Source organism: Rutidosis leptorrhynchoides, chromosome 4, assembly GCF_046630445.1.
Source record: "Rutidosis leptorrhynchoides isolate AG116_Rl617_1_P2 chromosome 4, CSIRO_AGI_Rlap_v1, whole genome shotgun sequence".
NCBI lineage: Eukaryota > Viridiplantae > Streptophyta > Magnoliopsida > Asterales > Asteraceae > Rutidosis > Rutidosis leptorrhynchoides.
The window spans coordinates 21,694,678-21,722,332 of NC_092336.1; the positions used below are offsets into that span (position 1 = coordinate 21,694,678).

Consider the following 27,655-nt stretch of genomic DNA (forward strand, 5'->3'; position numbering starts at 1 on the left):
AATGGCAACTATAATTTCATAAATACTGAAACAATCAAATAGCAGTTATTTGGTCCCTAAGAAAATCGAACTCTAGATTCCATGAAAACCGATAGATTGAAAATTTCCAAAGGGAAAAAGGAATCGATTGAGCAAACACCTAATAACAAAACCATTAACAATTTTTATAGATGACACTTTCTATATAGTCACTGTGACATGTTTTAAATAACATGGGTGCAAAATTGACCCATTTCAAAATAACCAATAATTACTCAACAAAACTCAGTAAATCCAAATCTCATTCAAATAAAATCAGTGAACTATAATCATTAACTGGCCAATCAAGCAATCATTCAAATTCTTGTAGACGTAGAAAATCACATGGCCAATGGAAGTACCTTCAAGTAAGCAAATGTGATTTCACCAGAGACTGATATACAACAGCTATTATTATCCACAAATAACAACCCACTTAAGATGAGAAGCCATAAAAGGTATAAAAAAATAAATTACATAAATACATCCCAAAAACCTGGTTACTGATCTGTGGACCACCTACAAACATAACACTATTAGACTTTATGTCCAATAATTTATGTTGGATGTATGGTGACAACAATTATATGTAAATAATAAGTTTGTTCAAAAAAATACCTAGATAATTTTTGTATCTACAATAATGCATTAGCATAACTACATGTGTAGAACGGTCATCTTACCAAACACATTATATAGGTTAAGATAATAGAGAAGAAAAGTTTACGTGGGTTCTGCACTAAAAAAAAGTTTTTAGATTTCATTTGTAACACAAACCTACCTGCATGATCGTTTTCACATTTTATCCCGTCACTTCATATTAACAAAGTAAGCCCGCCAAGTTTATTGCTTTTACGCGCACGTACCATATCCGAATTAGCCCCAACGTTTCTCTCTTTATCTGTTTCCCTATAATAACTTTCATTCGAATCATCATCATCATTATCATCATCGATGTCATGACTAACTTCCACTAATCGTCTTTGATCAGAAACTTCTTGATATCTCCCACTCATTGGTAAAATTGGTAACTTCTTGATACCATGATTAAATCTACTACTCTGTGCACCAAAATTACCACTCTCATCATCATTAACAATTGAAATCAGATATAAAAATGCACAAAATCAAACCAATATGAAATCAACAAAACTAACCTTCATATAATAAAGTGAAATATCCACAAATTTTTGGTACTACCTATTAAATAAAAATACAAATTCAAGGTAATAGCATAGGCAAACCAGTTAAACTGAAAAAGAGAAACCCTAATGTTGATAAAGGATAAAAAAAACTTACCCTAAATAATCATTATACCCAGATTATAACTAACTAACATGAAATTAGAAAAAAAAATGATATATACATGTAGTAATCTTTTTCGCTTCGACATTTCATCAAAGCATTTGTAAGAACGGCAGAACAGAACAACTTCATGCCTAACATGTTGTCCATATATATCACCAGATCAAAATAATCAATGATACCATGTTACTGAATATAATCATCATTCTTTGAAACCAACAAGGCTTATCCAAACCCAAAGAATCCTTCTAATTGAGAATCAAGTATACCATATGAGCCTTCAACGATCTATTTTCCTTCTTATCTTAAAATTTATATTTAGGTTCCCATCTGTTGATATGTATATTAAGTCAATGATATGCTATAATCACAGTTTGATATTTTAACTCATAAAAAAGAGAAACCCACCAAATAACAAAACCCTAACCACAGTGTACAAATATCAGTTACTTGAATAAATGGTACCTGAATGAGATAAAAAAAATTCACTTATTAAGGGATAGTTGAGATAAAATCGGAACACCTCTCAAATACTTGATGTTGGAAATTTTATTTAACCTGGCCTGGCCCGCTTAACTTTTGACAATAATAACCAGTTTCAACCCAAGACCTATTTTGACAGGTTATCACCCCGCTCATCTTGTCGCATCTAAAACAAAAATACTTGAATTTCCAAGTCACCCACAATTAACGTACGCTCTAGCGTACAGATCACTTGTTATTCACTTTTCTATCTTTGTAGTGTTGGGATGTTGGGATGGTACTATGGTAGACTAACATTTTATATGAATAATTAGGATTCTCATACCAAAGTCAAATCTTTTCGAGGAACAGTAGGACCCGCGCTGGAAAGGAAGGAATTGGACAATTTCCCTGGATGACTGTTCCGTTAGCATTTGGGATGCAAATTCGATCAAGCTCTTGTATGGGTTCCTGTATAAGAAAAAAAATACTTGTGCTTGTAAAAAAATTTCTCCTGTAAGGTTGACCAAATTAATACAATAACAATCCATTCTAAATTCTAAAGTTACTAATAAAGCAATGTTGTAGACTATGCATTAATAACACTTGGGGCGACTTTCAACCTTTTGATTTGTTTCCTTTACAAAATGGGTGGGTTGGTTAGAGAAACCTACTTGTTGTCATAGATTGGATAAGTAAGTTTCAAAGTGTACCTTGTTCATGGCAACCATTACTTTTCTCGTACATGTCCTTCTGGTAAATTCAAGTGTTGGCTCAGAATCTGCAAAAGAAAATCATAAAAGGCTTAATCTAACGATATATAAAAAAACATATGGTAGTTGTATCATGGACTTTATAAACTGAACCTCTAATCCAATGTTTGTTCGTTACTGATTTTCTTGTAAATGGAACAAATGGACTGCAGACAGCCTTTAACCCGTGACCTGCTCTCCCATTTTACCCGTATGAGGTGAAACTCAACCTAAATTGACCCATTTATGTAGTGACCCGTCCTAATCCATCTGGATGAAGTCTTCAACAGCTGGTCCCATTGCGAGGTTCTGACCTCTATATGCCCTGAATGACTCCATATAATATGAGCAAATACACAGCAGAAGGTTTCTTTCATACATGAGAATAAACATGCTTTAAAGTGTCAACCAAAAGGTTGGTGAGTTCATAGGTTTATCATAAAACAATAAAATTCATCATTTTGATAGACCACAAGATTTAAATGATGCATGGTACAAATGGGCCCGAATCCTACACCCACATGTAATGTACATGCGATATCTTTTTAAATACAGTACACCTTTCTCGTGTACGAAACCATTTTTCATAAATCTTAGTAACCGTACACATATCTCGTGCACAAAAGATAATACACATAACCTGTGTATTAAAAAAATCATTCTCTCGATACATAACATTCACAACAATTGGTGGCAATTATCATGTCCACATAATTCAATGGTGGCAATTATCATGTCCACATAATTTAATGGTGGCAATTATCATGTCCACATAATTCAATGGTGGCAATTATCATGTCCACATAATTCAATAATAATCCGTAGAACTTCTGTCTGCATAATAATTCATTCGAGGAATGTTTTGCTTGTGTCTATCTCGTCAAACATTTATAAAAGCATTTCATGTATTCACAGTTCAAAACATATTTCAAAAGCATTTAATAAAGCAGTTGTAAAAACAGCGCATGTATTCTCAGTCCCAAAAATGTAAAGAGTAAAAGGGAGCAAATGAACTCACCTAATGTATTTTGTAGTAAAAATACATATGACTATATTGAACAATGCAGGGTTGACCTCGGATTCACGAACCTATATCATTTGTATATTTATCAATACTTATAATCGTAATAGAATAAGTTTATATATATATATATATATATATATATATATATATATATATATATATATATATATATATATATATCTTATTAATTACATCATTTTTATATTAATAATATATTTAGGTTCATATATTCGTTTTATATATGTAAAAAAAATATATATACGTTGTTATGTTGTATGTGTTAAATATATTTATGTATATATATTTCATTTGTTTATATACCGTAGTTCTAATTATACTAAGTTAATATTAGTAAAGATAAAAATAATGATAATAACGTTAATAATACACTTATGTTAATAATAATAGTTCTACTATATATATATATATATATATATATATATATATATATATATATATATATATATATATATATATATATATATATATATATATATATATATATATAATGATAATAATACTAATATTTGTGAAAGTACTAATAACTCGTATCATTTTTATAATAATATTACCAATGTAATCATAATCATAATATTTATAATAATACTAAAATCACACGATTAATAATATTAATATTACTTATAACAATGCAAATGATAATATTAATAATATTATTACTTAATAATAATACTAGTGATAATGATAATAGTAGTCATAATTGTAATTTTTAATTGTGTTAATAATAATAAATGATAACTTTTATTAGTAATAATGATAATAATAATAATGACTAATATTAACAATAATAATAATACTTATAATAATAATAATAATGTTAATACTAATAATTACTAAATAATAATGATAATAATAATAATAATAATAGTACTTGAATTAATACTAATAATTAATGATACATAACAATAACAATCATAATAATAATAATAACAATAATAATATTAAGAATAATAATACTAATAATAATAAAATTGATTACTACCTCAAGGGCTTAAAAAGATAAAGAATTCGTCCAAGCCGGGACTCGAACCCGTGACCTCTTGTAAACCCGAACCAACACCCAACCGTTTGGGCTGCTGCCCCTTTTCTGATTTATATCAGAAACAAAATGTATTTAAACCGTATCAACTGTATTCCCCTTCTTTAAATCATCTAGTTCGATCACAGCCTTATCAAATCATTATTGTGAATTTTTGTTTTAGGTGTAGGAATTAAAAGTGAAACAGAAACAATATATTATCATAAATTTGATTTAAACAGCAAATAAAAAAAATAAATACCTTTACAGACTATGAAAAAACCCGTTATGAACTGGAATTCAAAATCGAATTTAGATATTGTTATAGCCTACCACTTCTATATGAAAAATGTTTTAAATCCATATTAGAAACTATCTGGGTCATCAATTAAACTTGAAACATCCAGATGATTACAAATTTTGCTATGAACATAACGTTTGACCTGTTTGAACTATAACTTTGACTTCAAAATTTAAATTCGATATGAAAAATTGTACCTTGAATCTTTCCAGATAGTTTTAGTGGAAGCTTTCTAATAAGACTGCATTATCAGATTTTAAAATAAAACTCTAATTCGATGAATTAATAAAAATAATGAAGAACAGAGTGATACGACTTTTTCTTAAATTTCTGTTTAATTCTTCGTAATGTAGTGAATTTGAAATTGATAGTTGATATTGATAATGAAAGAACTGAATGTTTTTATCAATCTCATTGAATAATTCATTCGCTAAATACAAACAACTGGTCGACTATTTTCAATCTTCAGTACCGAAAATAAAAATAAAATAAAGCTGAAAAATGAGTATTTGGATTTGATTACATCCGTGATTTTTGGTTTTTGGCATGTACTTCAATTAGTCGACAACTAGTACAGATTAGGTAACAAATTTTCCTACTAATTTGTAGTTATGTGAATTTGATTTATATTATTAATTAATGTGTTAATGATATTTATAATAATTATCTTCATTACATTTATAATATAAATGTTTGATTCCTAATGTAAATCTGTTTATAACAGCACCAATATATATGCCTGTGTTTATGTTCGTATTTATTTTTTTATAGTGATTATATTTATATATTTATTTTTAAAGTTTATAATTAATGTTATTAATAATTATAACTATAATAATAATACTCTTAATATTATAACTAATAATAATACAAAATTATAATAATATACTAGTAAAAATAATATTACTAATAGTAATGATAATATTGACCATATAATGGATATGGTTAATAATAATAATTATAATAATACTAATATTATTAATAATAATATAACAATTTATATTTATCTAATTTAATATATATATATATATATATATATATATATATATATATATATATATATATATATATATATATATATATATATATATATATATATATATATTTTATATAGTAATATTAATGATAAAAATATTAATCTTAATAATAGTAGTGAAAGCAATGGTAATAATATTAATATTACAATTATATTTAACTTGTAATTACATATAGTGTATTATCTTTTATCATATCATATCTATCATTTATATAATTTTATTAAATCTTTAATATTTGTATATTACATTATATATAATATTACATATGTATATAATTTATTTATACATATATTTTTATATTTATTTACAACACTAGTTCGTGAGTCGTCGGGAATAGTCAAAGGTTCACTGAATCCTTATAAACAGTTCAAAAAATTTTTGGTCTTAACTTTACGAACCTTTGCTTATCGTGTCGAGATCATATGAAATTAAGTTTAAATTTGGTTGGAAATTTCCGGGTCGTTACAGTACCTACCCGTTAAAGAAATTTTGTCCCGAAATTTGAGTGTGGTAGTCATGGCTAACATTAAAAATGTTTTCATGACGAATATGAGTTGATAAATAGAGTTCTATCACCATTAAGTAATATGAATAAGACAATTCGATTACTCGAAGAGTACGAATAAAGCTATCATTAAATAGTGAAATGAGAAAGACAAGTTTCATCATAACTTTTGACTAGTCATGGTTGATTTTAGGAAAATAAGGTTCGTATTAACTTTTGACGTTGTCTTGATTGAATTCCGGAATTCAAAGTATTTAAAAAAAAATCTTTGAAATCTAAAAGATTTGATTCTTCGGGATTTATGGAGATTAAGATCTCTTTAATTAAATGCGATTATCTATCTCGATTGCTTTGTCTGGTATCTCCTCTATAAATGAACTTTTTCCATTCCATTACTTCCCAGCACTCCCATTTTCTATACTTTAATTCATTCTTCCAAATCATCAATCAATATGCTTCACCCAGTTTTAATTCTGGATACCTTCGTGACTTTCATATTGATCATTCTCCTTTTTCATCTACCACCAGAGGAATCTGCTTTCTTCTAATTCGCCCTTGAGATTATAATGTTTTTAATTCTCCCATGTCTTTATGTTGCGATAAACATTGATATACACGGTTTGTAATTTATGTGTTGTTATCGGGCTTTATATTCTCCCTTATATTTCAAAGCTCTATGCTTTTGTTTTCTCTTCCCGACTTCAAGTCAAGTGAATAATGGTCCAGAATTTGTAGATATAGAGTTTCGATTGAACCTAATAATATTCTTAAGCAGAAATGATTTGTAATAGCACGATGAAATTAGCAACTGCTGGAATCATGGAAAAGATAGAACTATCAAGAAAATATGTTCTTGATTTGTTTATAGATTAGATAGAATATAAGAGTCGTGTAACATGGCACATGATGACGTTAGGATCTGTGAATCATCACGTTTCATTAGAAACTCAGCATGACTTACTGTGATATAATCACGTTGGCCGGGCGTCATTATATTATACTAACTCACGCTTCAATTTCCAACACTACTCCAGAACATTCATAATTTATACCTAGATTTTACAGAAGTTTCCAATATAATGGAATACAGAAAACACGAAGAGATATATAATTTCGAACAAGAATATTTATGAAAATATCTTCAGAAATATCGAAGATATTTATGATGATATTTTGGAGTTTCTAAGTTCGAAGGTTGATGAAGAAAATTTTTTCGCAAGATTTTAACATGACTTCGGAGCAAGATATTCTCTAAAGATTTCATCGGATCCAGATTTATCTGAATTCTTTGAATATAGGGTTTGGTCCTTGTATTTGTCCTTGGTCTCCTTCATGGTTAGCTCAATCCGTTTTTCAGTACCAAATTTTCTATCGAGCGTTCCCAACACTCCATTCCTTATCATCAACTCTTGGCCATTTAGGCCATATACAATTTTACTGTTTCGTCTGCATTTAATGCAGCCATATCTGAATCGTCGGTTATCAATCCAAGGTGGTTTTAAGAGAATTGTGTTTTTAGATGATTAAACGTTAATGGTAATATGGTGGAATATAAAAGGTTCCCTGGTAACAATAGAAGAGCACGCAGATATATCAAGATTATAATAAAGTTGTTTCGAATGAAAAGTCGAAGTTGACTTGTTGAAGCTATGACAATTTTGTCTTATTTGAAAAAGAATTGAAATGTTATTTTCGGTAACAGCAATTCCAAAAGAGCTAGCACAGATACGTGTTAAACGTTTACTCAGGTTTCGAGTGTTTTCAGGTGCATAACTATATGCATAAATCTTTTCTTCCGTAGATGAAGTGTGATTGGTTCATGCTCTCGATTGAGGTGTTTTCAAGAACTATGAAATGTTTGAACGCAGATTGGAATTGTCAAGATACAAATGAAGTTTAAGATGAAATCAAGTGGCAAACTTGAAGAATTGTTTAGTTTCATATGTTATAGTCAATATTTTAATTCATTTTAATTGTCCAATGTTGGTAGTCCACAGTTGATAGTCCACGGTTAGCAATTCAATAATTCATATATAGTTTAATATATAATATTCGAATTAATTAATACGTATCGTGACCCATGTACATGTCTCAGACTCGATCACAACTCAAATTATATATATTATTGTAGAATCAACCTCAACCCTGTATAGAGAACTCGTTCATTACTACATATAGAGTGTCTATGGTTATTCCAAATAATATATATAAATGCGTCGATATGATATGTCAAAACCTTGTATACGTGTCCCGATATTTAAAGTGCGTAAAATAAATAACAAAAATTAAATAACGATAAATAAAGTGCGTAAAGTAAATAACAGAAATTAAATGACGATAAATAAAATTGCGAGAATATAAATTGCGATAATTAAATTGCGATAAATAAAATGTAATCAGTTAGCTAGGAACAATTAGCTAGGAACAGTTAGCGTGGATTCTTAATAAAATTTCTCATAGTTAATTTGTTTGTTTCTAACAAATTTTATTTTGTCAAATGTTGTAGCGACCCGACAAAATCGTCATTGACGGTGCCGTTAACTTAGGTCCCGTTACGTGGTCGTAGTCCCTATATGAGACACGTTTGACCAAAATTATGTCGCATTCATTTGAAACGTACAAAACTTACAAAGTTTAGTTTACCAAACGGATCGACAACAAGTTTAAGTTTACAAAAGTTATGAAGTGTAAATGAAATAACTTGCGATATAATTAGTTTAAAATCACGGTTTGCTATAAATAGCGAAAGTATGTATGCTTAAAGTTTGAATCCAAGGTGCTATCACTAGCGTATGCATGTATGCTTAACTCCAAGCAAGTAATCAAAGTGTGCGGAAGCATGTATCAAGTAGCCAAGTATGAACCTGAGAAAACATATAGAAAACTGTCAACGAAAAACGTTGGTGAAATTATAGATGTAGTAATAAACGTTATTTTTGAAACACAAGATTTAGTATTTCCATAAAATTGATCATCCAAAAGTTGCATTCCAAAAGTTTGTTCGCGAGCACCCAATTATCAATGCTTAACATTCCTTCCATAGAACCCCATCACAATAGTGTTAGAACATACACTGTTTCTCGAAAATATATTTCATTCGTAAACGGTAGCGAACCGTTTGAATGAGGGTTTGTCAAACCCATATGGATCCATACAACATAAGTTCTCGCTTACACCCGGCAAGTGTAACTAATGATAATCGAATTGAGGATTTTGTTCCAAACTCGCTGTAGAATGTTTGTTTCATCGGACTTGTGTTTAAAACATAAAAGTAAGTAGTACAAGATGTAACAAAGTATATGTTTCTCAGCCCACGATTTAAAAGTATAAAAGTTGTTGAAAATGTGGGACTATGATCTCACCTCGAGTGCACGAGTATAAATGTACTTCACAAAGTAAACGTGTGCATGAAAGTTACTTAGCCTTGACCTAAACAAGTAAGTTGTATCAATTAACCGGTTACGACACAAGGTCAGGCGAAATGTGTTCAATTAGTCCTATGGCTCGTTACGACTCGAATATATAGCATGTGAATCACGTTGTCAAGTTTCATGCAAGAATCAAGTATAAAATACGATTAAAACGATTTCATAAGTGTTTGGTTAAGTTTGACTAAAAGTCAAACTTGGTCAAAGTCAACGGGGTCGGGTCGGGTATCCAACAATTTTTCCATGATGAGAAAGTATATATAAGCATGTCGGCCAAGTTTCATGTTATCGGAGTTACGAGTAAGCGGGGGTGAAAACGTGAAAATCAAAAGAATTTGGGACAGACCAAAATGGCGCGCCGCTCCATTTATGGCGCGTCGCTCTATTTAACTGATCAGCAAGTCTGGCAGTTTTCACACTCAAGCACGAATCCAACTTCAAACAATCATAACTTGTGAACCGTAAACATTCAAAACAAGTATCTTATATCGTTGGAAAGATATTTTGACAAGGAATACAACTAATCACTTTTCATCAAGCAAAAATATCATTTATAATAACCGAAAACTCGTCAAGTGATCATTAAATGTTCAAAATCATCGTTTCAAGTTCACAAAATGCATTTCTTGACTCGGGAATCCAATTTACACATACGATACGCCGTTTTGAAGGTAATGAAACATACATGGAAACTAAACACTTATCAACAACATTAACAAGCATTCGATGCATCAAAAGTTCGTTTTAAGTTTATCAAACCCTAACCAAAATTCACAAACTCATTAATCATGTCCTTGAAGTTTTCTTAATCAACCTACACATCAAAATGAAGCTAGTGATACTAGTAACACAATTAAAACATGAACTTTAACATTTAAACAACATTTAATCCTCCAAAATCAAAGATTAAGCACACCCATTTCAAATGTTCATACTAGTTACTCAAAACAACAAATTGAGCAAATAAATCATATATTCATGCTAGACACGAGCCATAGACACTAACTAATACCATTTCAAGTATACAAAATGAATTTAGAGAAATCTAGTGTTTTTAGAAAGTTACCCAAACTTGATGAAATTGGTACCAAAATGTAGAGGATGAAGAGAGGATCACGAAAATGTAATTTGTTTTGATGTTTGCTTCTCCAATCGGATTTAGATGATGATTGAATTGATTGAGAGAAAAAGAGTGTTCTTGAGCTAGAGAGAAAAAGGGAGAAGAGAGGTGAAGTGAATGAGTGGTGATGGTGGGGTTTGACTAGTTGACCTAGTCAACTAGTTAGGCCCCTTTGCAACTTTGGTCCCTCGAGTTTCAAAGAGGGTGCGGGAATTAACCAAACGAATATTTTAAAAACGCTCGAGTAAACGAGTGATGTTATAATTAAATAACGGGAATATTATGAACGTTAGCCAACGGAAAATACGAATTTAAATAACGAAAGATATTATTTAAAAAAAAGACAGTGTTAAAAATTAAATTTAACGGAAAAAATGCGGGATGTTACAAATGTTTTCTTCATTATGCCACTTGTTGGATTCTGATAAATCAAAATCCCAATATGAAATTGGATGAATATGGTTATTCTGTGACGGATTTGTATATCGGTGGATGTAAGTAGGATAGTAAATGACTATTGAATCTGATTTGAAGAATGTACAGTGTAACTTATTAATGTGAAATCTAAATATTCCTCGGGTATTACCTACCCGTTAAAATATTTTCATCATTAACAGTTTGTACAAAAGAATTTTTTATTACAATCGTTATGAAAAAATATATATACATATATATTTTCTTCAGATGTAATCATGGATTTAATGAGTTAACATGATATTAATCTCATTTGCTTTTCGGTTTGAGCTAGAATAAGTAATCTCTAAAACTTTTAGGAACCACATATTCTTCACAGAATATTTCTTCAATGAAGTTATGAATTAATACTTCATCGTTCATTGTTGTTGGTACTCCTTGGTATCTATGGTGCGTATGACGTTGATGTTCGTGTGACAGATTGTGAAGTTGAAGTTTGCGATGCGGTTGTTGTTGGTGGTGGTAATGATACTGTTGGTGTTGGTGGTGGTGATACTGGTTATGCTGATGGTGCTGTTGCTGGTGTTTGTAACATTTGCACCATATTCTCCAAAGCCACTACCCGAGCGCGAAGCTCGTTGACTTCTTCTATTACACCGGGTGATTGTCGGTTCGAACGATCGGATAAATATGATCTAGAATTTGGTATAGTATATAATCGTGACGAGATACCCTGGAAATAAGAGAGAAAATGGTGTTTCGGATAGGTTCGCCGGTAAGTGCTTCAGGTTCTTCGTCAAGAGGGCAATGGGGTGGATGGAAAGGATCGCCTTCTTCTTATCTCCAATGATTGAGGAGGCTACGAACTCATCCCCAATTCATCTAGAATAGATGATGACTGATTGGTTGATCTATTCCGGTCACACTGCTTTCGGAGCTTGAGTGGGATTCCATTTCGGAATCCGAGGGACTTGAACTGATGACAAATTCCATTTCGTACGATTGGATAAAGGATTTTTTGATATAAAATGATTTTCTGGCTATCGGGTCGTATTCTATTTACATAGGATATCTATATATATATATATATATATATATATATATATATATATATATATATATATATATATATATATATATATATATATATATATATATATATATATATATATATATATATAGATCAAAAGATTTCGTAGATTACAGAGAAATTTGCGGGATATGTCAGGCAAAGTTTAAAGTAACAAATACGATAATATATGATTTAGCAGATACGCTAAGATATGAATTTTGTCTATATACTACTCATGCAATTAATGTAGCAAGACTTGTCTAGACTAATAATGATAAGCAGTTAATTTTCTAAGGATGATAAGCAGATGATTTCCGACTAGAAATGATAAGCAAAACTTTTGACATGCAGACACGATCGAAGTTCAGACTCACTAATGCATCCTATCGACTTATCAGTTAGACACACTAATGCAGACCTGGTTCGCTAAGACCACCGCTCTGATACCAACTGTAGTGACCCGGCCTAATCCATCTGGACGAAGTCTTCAACAGCTGGTCCCATTGCGAGGTTCTGACCTCTATATGCCCTGAATGACTCCATATAATATGAGAAAATGCACAGCGGAAGGTTTCTTTCATACCTGAGAATAAACATGCTTTAAAGTGTACTCTAAAAGGTTGGTGAGTTCATAGGTTTATCATAAAACAATAAAATTCACCATTTTGATAGACCACAAGATTTAAATGCTGCATGGTACAAATGGGCCCGAATCCTACACCCACCTGTAATGTACATGCGATATATTTTTAAATACAGTACACCTTTCTCGTGTACGAAACCATTTTTCATAAATCTTAGTAACCGTACACATATCTCGTGCACAAAATATAATACACATAACCTGTGTATAAAAAAATCATTCTCTCGATACATAACATTCACAACAATTGGTGGCAATTATCATATCCACATAATTCAATGGTGGCAATTATCATGTCCACATAATTCAATAGTGGCAATTATCATGTCCACATAATTCAATGGTGGCAATTATCATGTCCACATAATTCAATGGTGGCAATTATCATGTCCACATAATTCAGTGGTGGCAAATATCATGTCCACATAATTCAATGATGGCAATTATCATGTCCACATAATTCAATGGTGGCAATTATCATGTCCACATAATTCAATAATAATCCGCAGAACTTCTGTCTGCATAATAATTCATTCGAGGAATGTTTTGCTTGTGTCTATCTCGTCAAACATTTATAAAAGCATTTCATGTATTCGCAGTTCAAAACATATTTCAAAAGCATTTAATAAAGTAGTTGTAAAAACAGCGCATGTATTCTCATTCCCAAAAATGTAAAGAGTAAAAGGGAGCAAATGAACTCACCTAATGTATTTTGTAGTAAAAATACATATGACTATATTGAACAATGCAGGGTTGACCTCGGATTCACGAACCTATATCATTTGTATATTTATCAATACTCATAATCGTAATAGAATAAGTTTATATATATATATATATATATATATATATATATATATATATATATATATATATATATATAAGTTTATATATAAGTTTATATATATATATATATATATATATATATATATATATATATCTTATTAATTACGTCATTTTTATATTAATAATATATTTAGGTTCATATATTCATTTTATATATGTAAAAAAAATATATACGTTGTTATGTTATATGTGTTAAATATATTTAAGTATATATATTTCATTTGTTTATATACCGTAGTTCTAATTATACTAAGTTAATATTAGTAAAGATAAAAATAATGATAATAACGTTAATAATATACTTATGTTAATAATAATAGTTCTACTATATATATATATATATATATATATATATTTACTAATATTTGTGAAAGTACTAATAACTCGTATCATTTTTATAATAATATTACCAATGTAATCATAATCATAATATTTATAATAATACTAAAATCACACGATTAATAATATTAATATTACTTATAACAATGCAAATGATAATATTAATAATATTATTACTTAATAATAATACTAGTGATAATGATAATAGTAGTCATAATTGTAATTTTTAATTGTGTTAATAATAATAAATGATAACTTTTATTAGTAATAATGATAATAATAATAATAATGACTAATATTAACAATAATAATAATACTTATAATAATAATAATAATGTTAATACTAATAATTAAAAAATAATAATGATAATAATAATAATAATAATAATAATAATAATAATTGTACTTGAATTAATACTAATAATTAATGATACATAACAATAACAATCATAATAATAATAATAATAATAATAATAATAATAATAATAATAATAATAATAATAATAATAATAATAATAATAATAATAATAATAATAATAATAATAATAATAATAATAATAATAATAATAAGAATAATAATATTAATAATAATAAAATTGATTACTACCTCAAGGGCTTAAAAAGATAAAGAATTCGTCCAAGCCGGGACTCGAACCCGTGACCTCTTGTAAACCCGAACCAACACCCAACTGTTTGGGCTGCTGCCCCTTTTCTGATTTATATTAGAAACAAAATGTATTTAAACCGTATCAACTGTATTCCCCTTCTTTAAATCATCTAGTTCGATCACAGCCTTATCAAATCATTATTGTGAATTTTTATTTTTGGGTGTAGGAATTAAAAGTGAAACAGAAACAATATATTATCATAAATTTGATTTAAACAGCAAATAAAAAAAATACCTTTACAGACTATGAAAAAACCCGTTATGAACTGGAATTCAAAATCGAATTTAGAGATTGTTATAGCCTACCACTTCTATATGAAAAATGTTTTAAATCCATATTAGAAACTATCTGGGTCGTTAATTAAACTTGAAACATCCAGATCATTACGAATTTTGCTATGAACATAACGTTTGACCTGTTTGAACTATAACTTTGACCTCAAAATTTAAATTCAATATGAAAAATTGTACCTTGAATCTCTCCAGATAGTTTTAGTGGAAGCTTTCGAATAAGACTGCATTATCAGATTTTAAAATAAAACTCTAATTCGATGAATTAATAAAAATAATGAAGAACAGAGTGATACGACTTTTTCTTAAATTTCTGTTTAATTCTTCGTAATGTAGTGAATTTGAAATTGATAGTTGATATTGATGATGAAAGAACTGAATGTTTTTATCAATCTCATTGAATAATTCATTCGCTAAATACAAACAACTGGTCGACTGTTTTTAATCTTCAGTACCGAAAATAAAAATAAAATAAAGCTGAAAAGATGAGTATTTGGATTTGATTACATCTGTGATTTTTGGTTTTTGGCATGTACTTCAATTAGTCGACAACTAGTACAGATTAGGTAAAAAAATTTCCTACTAATTTGTAGTTATGTGAATTTGATTTATATTATTAATTAATGTGTTAATGATATTTATAATAATTATCTTCATTACATTTATAATATAAATGTTTGATTCCTAATGTAAATCTGTTTATAACAGCACCAATATATATGCCTGTGTTTATGTCCGTATTTATTTTTTTATTGTGATTATATTTATATATTTATTTTTAAAGTTTATAATTAATGTTATTAATAATTATAACTATAATAATAATACTCTTAATATTATAACTAATAATAATACAAAATTATAATAATATACTAGTAAAAATAATATTACTAATAGTAATGATAATATTGACCATATAATGGATATGGTTAATAATAATAATTATAATAATACTAATATTATTAATAATAATATAACAATTTATATTTATCTAATTTCATATATATATATATATATATATATATATATATATATATATATATATATATATATATATATTTTATATAGTAATATTAATGATAAAAAAATATTAATCTTAATAATAGTAGTGAAAGCAATGGTAATAATATTAATATTACAATTATATTTAACTTGTAATTACATATAGTGTATTATCTTTTATCATATCATATCTATCATTTATATAATTTTATTGAATCTTTAATATTTGTATATTACATCATATATAATATTACATATGTATATAATTTATTTATACATATATTTTTATATTTATTTACAACACTAGTTCGTGAATCGTCGTGAATAGTCAAAGGTTCACTGAATCCATATAAATAGTTCAAAAAATTTTTGGACTTAACTTTACAGACCTTTGCTTATCGTGTCGAGATCATATGAAATTAAGTTTAAATTTGGTCGGAAATGTAGTGACCCGAACTTTTCCATGTTTATATATATTAATTGAGATTGATATTTACATGACTAAATGTTTCCAACGTGTTAAGCAATCAAACTTATTAAGACTTGATTAAATGAAATAAGTTTCATATAGACAATTGATCACCCAAGTTGACCGGCGATTCACGAACGTTACAAAATTGTAAAAACTCCATGTTGTGGTATATATATATATATATATATATATATATATATATGGTTGACATAAGATTATGATGAGTAAATATCTCACTAAATATATTAACAATGTGTGATATACATAAGAAATGAGATTACTAAGTTAAGAAACTCGAAATGATATATATAACGATTATCGATATGATAACGTCTACTAAATACATACGTATCATATTAAGATATTGATACACTATATTTAACATGATAAAATGATATTTAAATATATCATTAAGTGTGTTAACAATGAACTACATATGTAAAAATAAGACTACTAACTCAAGAATTATGAAACGAGACTTATATGTAACGATTATCGTTGTAACGATATTTTAATGTATATATCATATTAAGAGATATTAATACATCATAATATCATGATAATATAATAATTTAACATCTCATTTGATATAATAAACATTGGGTTAACAACATTAATTGAGATCCTTAACTTAAAGGTTTCAAAACAACATTTACATGTAACGACTAACGATGACTTAACGACTCATTTAAAATGTATATACATGTAGTGTTTTAATATGTATTCATACACTTTTGAAAGACTTCAAGACACTTATCAAAATACTTCTACTTAATAAAAATGCTTACAATTACATCCTTGTTCAGTTTCATCAACAATTCTACTCGTATGTACCCGTATTCGTACTCGTACAATACACAGCTTTTAGATGTATGTACTATTGGTATATACACTCCAATGATCAGATCTTAGCAGCCCATGTGAGTCACCTAATACATGTGGGAACCATCATTTGGCAACTAGCATGAAATATCTCATAAAATTACAAAAATATGAGTAATCATTCATGACTTATTTACATGAAAACAAAATTACACATCCTTTATATCTAATCCATATACCAACGACCAAAAACACCTACAAACACTTTAATTCTTCAATTTTCTTCATCTAAGTGATCTCTCTCAAGTTCTATCTTCAAGTTCTAAGTGTTCTTCATAAATTCTATAAGTTCTAGTTTCATAAAATCAAGAATACTTCCAAGTTTGCTAGCTTACTTCCAATCTTGTAAAGTGATCATCCAACCTCAAGAAATCTTTCTTATTTACAGTAAGATATCTTTCTAATACAAGGTAATACTCATATTCAAACTTTGGTTCAATTTCTATAACTATAACAATCTTATTTCGGGTGATGATCTTACTTGAATTTGTTTTCGTGTCATGATTCTGCTTCAAGAACTTTCAAGCCATCCAAGGATCCTTTGAAGCTAGATCCATTTGTCTCTTTTCCAGTAGGTTTATCTACAAAACTTGAGGTAGTAATGATGTTCTTAACATCATTTGATTCATACATATAAAGCTATCTTATTCGAAGGTTTAAACTTGTAATCACTAGAACATAGTTTAGTTAATTCTAAACTTGTTCACAAACAAAAGTTAATCCTTCTAACTTGACTTTTAAAATCAACTAAACACATGTTCTATATCTATATGATATGCTAACTTAATGATTTAAAACTTGGAAACGCGATGAACACCATAAAATCGGATATACGCCGTCGTAGTGAAACCGGGGGCTGTTTTGGTTTGGATAATTAAAAACTATGATAAACTTTGATTTAAAAGTTTTTTTTCTGGGAAAATGATTTTTCATATGAACATGAAACTATATCCAAAAATCTTGGTTAAACTCAAAGTGAAAGTATGTTTTTCAAAATGGTCATCAAGATGTCATTTTTTCGACGGAAATGACTACCTCTTTAGTAATTGACATGTAACTTAAATTTCTGACTATAAACCTATACTTTTTCTATTTGGATTCTTAAATTAGAGTTCAATATGAAACCATAGCAATTTGATTCACTCAAAATGGATTTAAAATGAAGAAGTTATGGGTAAAACAAGATTGGATATTTTTGATCTTTTTAGCTACGGGAAATGTTTAACAAATCTATACAAATCATATCCTAGCTAAATTATATTGTATTATACATGTATTATAATATATTATGTAATCTTGGGATACCATAGACACGTATGCAAATGTTTTTACATATCTTATCGACCCATGTATATATATTATTTGGAACAACCATAGACACTCTATATGCAGTAATGTTGGAGTTAGCTATACAGGGTTGAGGTTGATTTCAAAAATATATATACTTTGAGTTGTGATCTAGCCTGAGACGTGTATACACTGGGTCGTGGATTGATTCAAGATAATATATATCGATTTATTTTTGTACATCTAACTGTGGACAACTAGTTGTAGGTTACTAACGAGGACAGCTGACTTAATACACTCAAATCTTTAAAACATAATAAAAATGGTTGTAATTATATTTTGATCATACTTTGATATATATGTACATATTTGTATAGGTTCGTGAATCGATCCGTGGCCAAGTCTTATTTCCGAGGAAGGAAATATCTGTGAAAGTGAGTTATAGTCCCACTTTTAAAATCTAATATTTTTGGGATGAGAATACATGCAGGTTTTATAAATGATTTACAAAATAGACACAAGTACGTGAAACTACATTCTATGGTTGAATTATCAAAATCGAATATGCCCCTTTTTATTAAGTCTGGTAATCTAAGAATTAGGGAACAGACAACCTAATTGACGCGAATCCTAAAGATAGATCTATTGGGCCTAACAAACCCCATCCAAATTACCGGATGCTTTAGTACTTCGAAATTTATATCATGTCCGAAGGGTGTCCCGGAATGATGGGGATATTCTTATATATGCATCTTGTTAATGTCGGTTACCAGGTGTTCACCATATGAATGATTTTTATCTCTATGTATGGGATGTGTATTGAAATATGAAATCTTGTGGTCTATTGTTACGATTTGATATATATAGGTTAAACCTATAACTCACCAACATTTTTGTTGACGTTTAAAGCATGTTTATTCTCAGGTGAATACTAAGAGCTTCCGCTGTTGCATACTAAAATAAGGACAAGATTTGGAGTCCATGCTTGTATGATATTATGTAAAAACTGCATTCAAGAAACTTATTTTTGATGTAATATATTCTTATTGTAAACCATTATGTAATGGTCGTGTGTAAATGGTATATATTTTAGATTATCATTAGTTGATAATCTACGTAATTCTTTTTAAAGCTTTATAGATAAAATAAAGGTTATGGTTGTTTTAAAAATGAATGCAGTCTTTGAAAAACGTCTCATATAGAGGTCAAAACCTCGCGACGAAATTAATTAATATGGAACGTTTATAATTAATATGAACTGAACATTTCAGGAAATTTTCGGGTCGTCACAATTTACATGTAAATGGGTCCAAATTACCACCTAGAAGTACAACTTATGCATCCAAGAAGTTTCCAACATCTGCAAAACAATTGATTCTGGTTTTCCTTGTGAGTACAAATGTTTGACTAAATTTCACGATTCAAATATATTTTTCTGACTATCACGTATAGATCAAGTACCTTTTCATATCAATTGTTTATCACAGATTCAACAGTTCCAAAACTAAAGCATTATACAATTGGTGAAAACTAAAAAATAACCATAAATCCATGAACAACACACTGATATAATCGCAACCAGCTCGCAAATCATGAGCTTCAAAACAATTTATTAAAATCTGAGTATCATACAATTAGGGTTTTTTTGTTGTCTGACCTCGCAAATGAACGTAATCGATTGATCATTTGATAATCGATTAGGGTGACGAATCATAACACCCTTCATATTGATATACTTTAGAATTGAAACAACAACGGACTTTTCAGTAGCGACGATTTCAGAGAAATATTTTGGAGGTGGACGATATCTGCGTGAAAAAATGAGGTGATCCATAGAACCCTAATTTTCTTTGCCCATCAGTAATTATTTTTGTCTCCGAGGGTATATGTGTAATTAAACAATTGAAGATTGGGATTATGAGCTCATTAGGTAGATTAGTAGATAATCAATGGTTTAGATGAAAGTTGACTATTGTAATGGGTGGCTAGGATTGGGTATCTCCTTTTAAAATGAGCTAATTTCTATTTTGTTATTATATATAGTATAGATACCTACAAGGTATGAAATAGTTAGATCATGTATTATTCTTCCAATACGATATTAAGTTGTTATCTATATTAAAATCATAGTTTGAATCAATGAGCTCTTCTTGTACTTCAATTGATTGCAAGGTTCTTGCTTGGAAGAAGGCCATTGGCAGCCAGATTGTCTTCTTGAGATATGATCCTATCCGATGTACTACATCTGTAGTAAGTAGTAGTATTTTTATGGCATATCCATTGTTATCACTACCATATACAACAATTAATAGATAAGCATGCCAATTTGGTGTATTTTTTAATATATAATTTGGGCATTTGTTTATAACACTAGATAACACTTGTGCTCAAGAAAAATTACCAGGTATAAATGGAATGATGGGGCGAACAGGCAGAATGTTGAAAATGTTATACATTTTAACAAGCTTAGTTTGTTTTATTTTTTTTATTTTTAGTTTTCTTATTTGTTGTTGCAAGAATGTGCAGGTTCTTCCTGCCTGATTTCAAATTTGAAGGACTTGTTTTGATAAGTTGTGGATGTTGAGTTGCTGATGGGCTAAAGCTTTTGATGGATTCTGTTAATGGGCTATGCAAAAAAGACTTATTGGACTTATACAAAGAAAGAAGCCCAAGTTCTATTTATTTACCTGCAGTATAAAAGGATTTGCTTAATCCTTTTATCATTTAACTTATTATTCTCAATTTCATCTGCAATTGTTCTCTCGACTACGAATTTAGGGTTTTCTTTATTTCATCTTCAAACACATCATCTTGATGTGCCGTTTGTTTTTCTGGTGATTGATTCTGTACAAAATCAATCGTGGTGTGATTCTTTGTAATAGTTTTGAAGTATTTCTATTTTCATCTTTTGTACTCTGTCAAACAGTTGTGAATTTTGGTTATAAGTGAATCTTGGTTTCTGAGATTGAAGTCATCTTGTGTTAATGCTGGTAAGATACCACACTTAAATCAAACTCATTGTTATTCTTCTGTTAATATCCGGCATTCAAGACTTGGTCATCCATCTGATCAAGTTTTGAATGTTCTAAAAGATAAGCTGAAATTAAAAGATAAGGTTTTAACTGGACCATGTGATATTTGTCATAAAGCTAAACAAGGCAGAAAACATTTTCCTTTAAGTGATCATAAAACCACAGATTTAGGTGAAGTTATTCATCTTGATTTGTGGGGCCCTTTTAAAGTTCAAACAATAGAATGTTTTAAATATTTTTTAACTGTTGTTAATGACTATTCTAGAGCTGTCTGGATTTTTCTGATTAAAAGTAAAGAAGAAGTGTTTGAAAATGTTAAAAGTTTTATTAACATTGTTGAAAATCAATTTAACAAACATGTAAAAATTATAAGAAGTGATAATGGAACTGAATTCATAAATCAAAGTTTAACAAATCTTACCAACAGTAAAGGAATTGTTCATCAAACCTCTTGTTCATATACACCACAACAAAATGGTGTTGTTAAAAGAAAACATAGACATTTACTTAATGTTGCAAGATCTCTTATGTTCCAAGGAGGTTTACCTTTGAACATGTGGTCTGATTGTATTCTAACTGCATGTTATTTGATTAATAGGACTCCCTCTGCTGTGCTAAATAGAAAATCTCCTTATGAATTGATTTATAAAACTGATCCTAATCTCTCCCATCTTAATTGTTTTGGATGTCTTTGTTATGCAATTGATTTAAATCCTTCAAACAAGTTTTCAAGTAGATCAATAAAGTGTGTTTTAGTTGGTTTTTCTACTGTTAAAAAAGGTTATAAACTTTTGAGTCTTGAGGACAAGTCTGTTTTTTATTCAAGAGATGTTACTTTTTTGAGACTGTTTTTCCTTTAAAAGTTAAACATAAAGATGTTTTATCTGTTTCTTCTGAAAAACTTTTTCAAACAAATGATTTAAGTCAATCAAATTTTTTTGATGATATTTTTGAAATTTCTGTAAACACTTTAAGTCCCAATGATGAAGGGAGAGCTGCTGAACATGGTAATGGCAGTAGTGATGATAATCATGAAGATGATCATTGTCCTACAGCAACACATCATGAAGATAATACATTTATCCCTGAGGGCAATACCAATTCTAATGATTCTTTTGAAAATATTAATTTAAGGAGATCTTCTAGAAGCACTATTTTCCTAAGAAATTTGATGATTTTGTTGTTGATGGAAAAGTCAAATATGGAATTGAAAGAGTTGTTAATTACAGTAATCTTAATTCAAACAATTATTCTTTTATTTCTAATCTTAATAAAACCATTGAACCAAAAAGTTATCAACAAGCTTGTCTTGATCCTAATTGGATTGAAGCTATGAATCTTGAAATTGAAGCTATAAACAGAAATAACACTTGGATAATTACCGACTTACCCTTTAACAGAAAACCTGTTGGTTCCAAATAGGTTTTCAGAATCAAATACAAAGCTAATGAAGAAATTGAAAGATACAAAGCTAGACTTGTTGCTAAAGGTTACAGTAAAAAAGAACATATTGATTATGAAGAAACCTTTAGTCCTATTGTAAAGCATGTTACTGTTAGATGTTTCATTACTTTGGCTGTTCAAAATAATTGGCCATTATATCAACTTGACATCAATAATGCTTTTTTATATGGAGATTTAAAAGAAGAGATTTATATGACTATTCCTGAAGGATATTATACTGAAGCTGCCAACACTAATAAAGTGTGTAAATTAACTAAATCCTTATATGGCCTAAAACAGTCTCCAAGACAATGGAATGAAAAACTTAATGCTGCTCTTGTTGAAAGTGGTTTTGTTCAAAGCAAGTCTGACTATTCTTTGTATGTTAAAAATTCTGATGATTTTTTCATAGCTTTGTTAGTTTATGTTGATGATATTGTTATTACAGGAAATAGTGAAGTTGAGATAAAAAAAAATCAAAGCTTTTCTGCAAACAAAGTTTATGATAAAAGATTTGGGTAAACTAAAATATTTTCTAGGAATTGAAATTCTTAATCAAAATGATGGAATTTGTCTCTCCCAAAGAAAATATTGTCTTGAATTGCTTAATGATTATGGTTTATTGGGAAGTAACCCTATTGGTACACCAATTGAATGCAATGCTAATATTAATAGTGAACCAAGTGAAAAAGATAGTCTGCTTGTAGTGACCCAAACTTTTCCATGATTATATATTAAATGAAAACTATATTTACATGATTAAATGTTTCCAACATGTTAAGCAATCAAACTTGTTAAGACTTGATTAATTGAAACGGATTTTGTGTTAACATTTGACCACCCAGTTTATCCGATGATTCACGAACGTTATAACTTGTATATGACATGATATTATATATATGAACATATATATATGTTTAACATGATGAAATGATAATTAAGTATCTTATTATGTATATTAACAATGAACCTTATACATAAAACAAGACTACTAACCTAAGAAATTCAAAACGATATCTATACGTAACGATTATCGTTGTAATAACGTCTTAATATTTATATATCATATTAAGATATATTAGTACATCATGTTATCATAATAATGTAATAATTTAATATCTCATTAGATATAATAACAATGGGATTAATTGCATTTAACGAAATCGTTAACTTATAAGTTCCGAAACAACATGTACATGTAATGACTAACGATGACTTAACGACTCAGTTAAAATGTATATACATGTGATGTATTAAGATGTATTTTTACACTTTTGAAAGACTTCATGACACATACCAAAGTACTTCTACTTAACAAAATATTTACAATTACATTCTTATTCATTTTCATCAACAATTCTACTCGTATGCACCCGTATTCGTACTCGTACAATACACAGCTCCTAGATGTACATACTATTGGTATATACACTTCAATGATTAGCTCTTAGCAGTACTTAATGAGTTATCAAACATGTGGGAACTCTTCTTTGTAATCTAGTATGAATTATTTAGCAAGATTACAAAAATATTATTAATCATTCATGACTTATTTACAAGAAAATAAACTTACATATCCTTTATATCTAATCCATATATCACGACCTAAAACACATATAAATACCTTCATTCTTCAATTTTCTTCATCTAATTGAACTCTCTCAAGTTCTATCTTCAAGTTCTAAGTGTTCTTCATAAATTCTATAAGTTCTAGTTTCATAAAATCAAGAATACTTTCAAGTTTGCAAGTATACTTCCAAGACTTTCTAATCCATTACAAGTAATCATCTAAGACCAAGAAACCTTTGTTACTTACAGTAGGTTATCATTCTAATTCAAGGTAATACTCATATTCAAATTTGATTCAATTTCTATAACTATAACTATCTTATTCAAGTAGAAAATCTTACTTGAACTTGTTTTTGTGTCATGATTCTACTTCAAGAATTCCAAGCCATCCAAGATCCTTTGAAGCTCTAGATCATTTCTTGTTATTTCCATTAGGTTTACCTACTATATATTCATATATATATAACTATCTTATTCGAAGATTTAAACTTGTAATCACTAGAACATAGTTTAGTTAATTCTAAACTTGTTCGCAAACAAAAATTAATCCTTCTAACTTGACTTTTAAAATCAACTAAACACATGTTCTATATCTATATGATATGCTAACTTAATGATTTAAAACCTAGAAACACGAAGAACACCGTAAAACTAGACATACACCGTCGTAGTGAAACCGAGGGTTATTTTGGGTTAGATAATTAAAAACTATGATAAACTTTGATTTAGAAGTTGTTCTTCTGGGAAAATAATTTTTCTTATGAACATGAAACTATATCCAAAAATCATGGTTAAACTCAAAGTGGAAGTATGTTTTTCAAAATGGTCATCAAGACGTCGTTCTTTCGACTGAAATGACTACCTCTTACAAAAAAGACTTGTAACTTGTATTTCTGACTATAAACTTATACTTTTTCTGTTTAGTTTCATAAATTTCAGTTCATTATGGAACCATAGCAACTTGATTCACTCAAAACGGATTTAAAACGAAGAAGTTATGGGTAAATCAAAATTGGATAAATTTCCTTGTTGTAGCTACGTGAAATTTGTAACAAATCTATACCAACCATAACTTAACTAACTTATATTATATTATACATGTATTCTAACATATATTATGTAATCTTGATAGACCATAGACACGTATACAATGTTTTGACATATCATATCGACGTCATCTATATATATTATTTGGAACAACCATAGAAACTCTATATGCAGTAATGCTAGAGTTAGCTATACAGGGTTGAGGTTGATTCCAAAATAATATATATACTTTGAGTTGTGATCGAGTCTAAGACTTGTATACACTGGGTCGTGGATTGATTCGAGATAATATATATTGATTTATTTCTGTACTACTAACTGTGGACAATTAATTGAGGACTACAAACGTTGGACTGTCAACTTAACAAACTTAAATCGTTAAAATGTAATAAAATATGGTATAATTATATTTCGATCATACTTTGATATATATATATATATATATATATATATATACATACATACATATTTGTTATAGGTTCGTGAATCAACCCGTGGCCAAGTCTTATTTCCGACGAAGTGAAAATACGTGAAAGTGAGTTATAGTCCCACTTTTAAAATCTATTATTTTTGGGATGAGAATACACGCAGTTTTATAAATGTTTTACAAAATAGACACAAGTGATCAAAATTACATTCTATGTTGAATTATCGAATCGAATATGCCCCTTTTTAGCTTGGTAGCCTAAGAATTGGTGTTTATGATAATTGCCACCAATTGAGCGAATCCTAAAGATAGATCTATTTGGCCCAACAAGCCTTATCCGAGTTACAGATGCTTTAGTACTTCGATTTATCATATCCGATGTGAGTCCCGGAATGATGGGGATATTCTATATGCATCCTGTTAAGGTCGATTACCAGGTGTTCATCATATGAATGATTTTTATGCTGATTGCATGTTATTGAAATATGGAAATGAAAATCGTGTGGTCTATTATTACGATTTGATAAATATATAGGTTAAACCTATAACTCACCAACATTTTTGTTAATGTTTTAACCATGTTTATTCTCAGGTGATTATTAAGAGCTTCTGCTGTTGCATGCTAAATAAAGACAGGATTAGAGTCTGCATGCTTGTATAATATTGTTTAAAAACTGCATTCGAAGACTTAAGTTGTTGTGTAATATTATTGTAAACCATTATGTAATGGTCGTGTGAGAACGCTATATTTTAGATTATCATTATTTGATAATCTTCGTAATGATTTTAAATCTTTATCGATAAAATAAAGGTTATGGTTTGTTTTTAAAAATCGAATGCAGTCTTTGAAAAACGTCTCATATAGAGGTCAAAATCTCGCAACGAAATCAATTAATATGAAACATTTATAATCGATATGAACGGGACATTTCACTGCTTATTAATGTGACTGAATATCAAAAGCTTGTTGGTAGACTAATTTACTTAACTTTGACCAGACCTGATATTTCATTTGATGTTCAAGTTTTAAGTCAACATATGCATGCTCCTTTAAAGTCTCATCTTAATCTTGCTTTTAGGACTTTGAGATATCTTAAAAATGCTCCAGGTAGATGTATCAATTTGATAAAAGGTAATAACTTCTCTTTACATGCATTCTGTGATTCTGATTAGGCTAAATTCAAATTAAATAGAAAGTCTGTTACTAGTTACTTGGTATATTTCTGCAATTCTC

The 27,655-nt window shown here is 28.9% G+C and overlaps 1 protein-coding gene and 1 long non-coding RNA gene across 2 annotated transcripts; one reads left to right on the forward strand and one right to left on the reverse strand.

Annotated features, from left to right (window-relative positions):
- Window positions 1-272: 272 nt before the first annotated feature.
- Window positions 273-20,749, reverse strand: LOC139843733 (uncharacterized). Its single transcript, XR_011757695.1, has 4 exons — window positions 20,561-20,749; window positions 2,499-2,566; window positions 1,176-2,256; window positions 273-1,079 (listed from the first exon to the last, which is right to left on the reverse strand). It is a non-coding gene; the product is annotated as an uncharacterized lncRNA (long non-coding RNA).
- Window positions 20,750-21,042: 293 nt separating this feature from the next.
- On the forward strand, window positions 21,043-23,900 carry LOC139840484 (uncharacterized). Its single transcript, XM_071830750.1, has 5 exons — window positions 21,043-21,139; window positions 21,399-21,429; window positions 22,534-22,715; window positions 22,799-23,163; window positions 23,358-23,900. Exons 1-5 carry the CDS (start codon window positions 21,043-21,045, stop codon window positions 23,898-23,900), a joined length of 1,218 nt encoding a protein of 405 aa, XP_071686851.1.
- Window positions 23,901-27,655: the final 3,755 nt, after the last annotated feature.

What these genes read in the sequence shown, in the direction of transcription:
- LOC139840484 (XM_071830750.1), top strand. Translation starts at nt 21,043, where the DNA reads ATGAGCTCTTCTTGTACTTCAATTGATTGCAAGGTTCTTGCTTGGAAG. An exon ending in GAGATATGATCCTATCCGAT is followed by an intron (nt 21,140 to 21,398) that starts GTACTACATCTG and finishes TTTTATTTTTAG; the next exon opens with TTTTCTTATTTGTTGTTGCA. An exon ending in TGAAAGAGTTGTTAATTACA is followed by an intron (nt 23,164 to 23,357) that starts GTAATCTTAATT and finishes GGTTCCAAATAG; the next exon opens with GTTTTCAGAATCAAATACAA.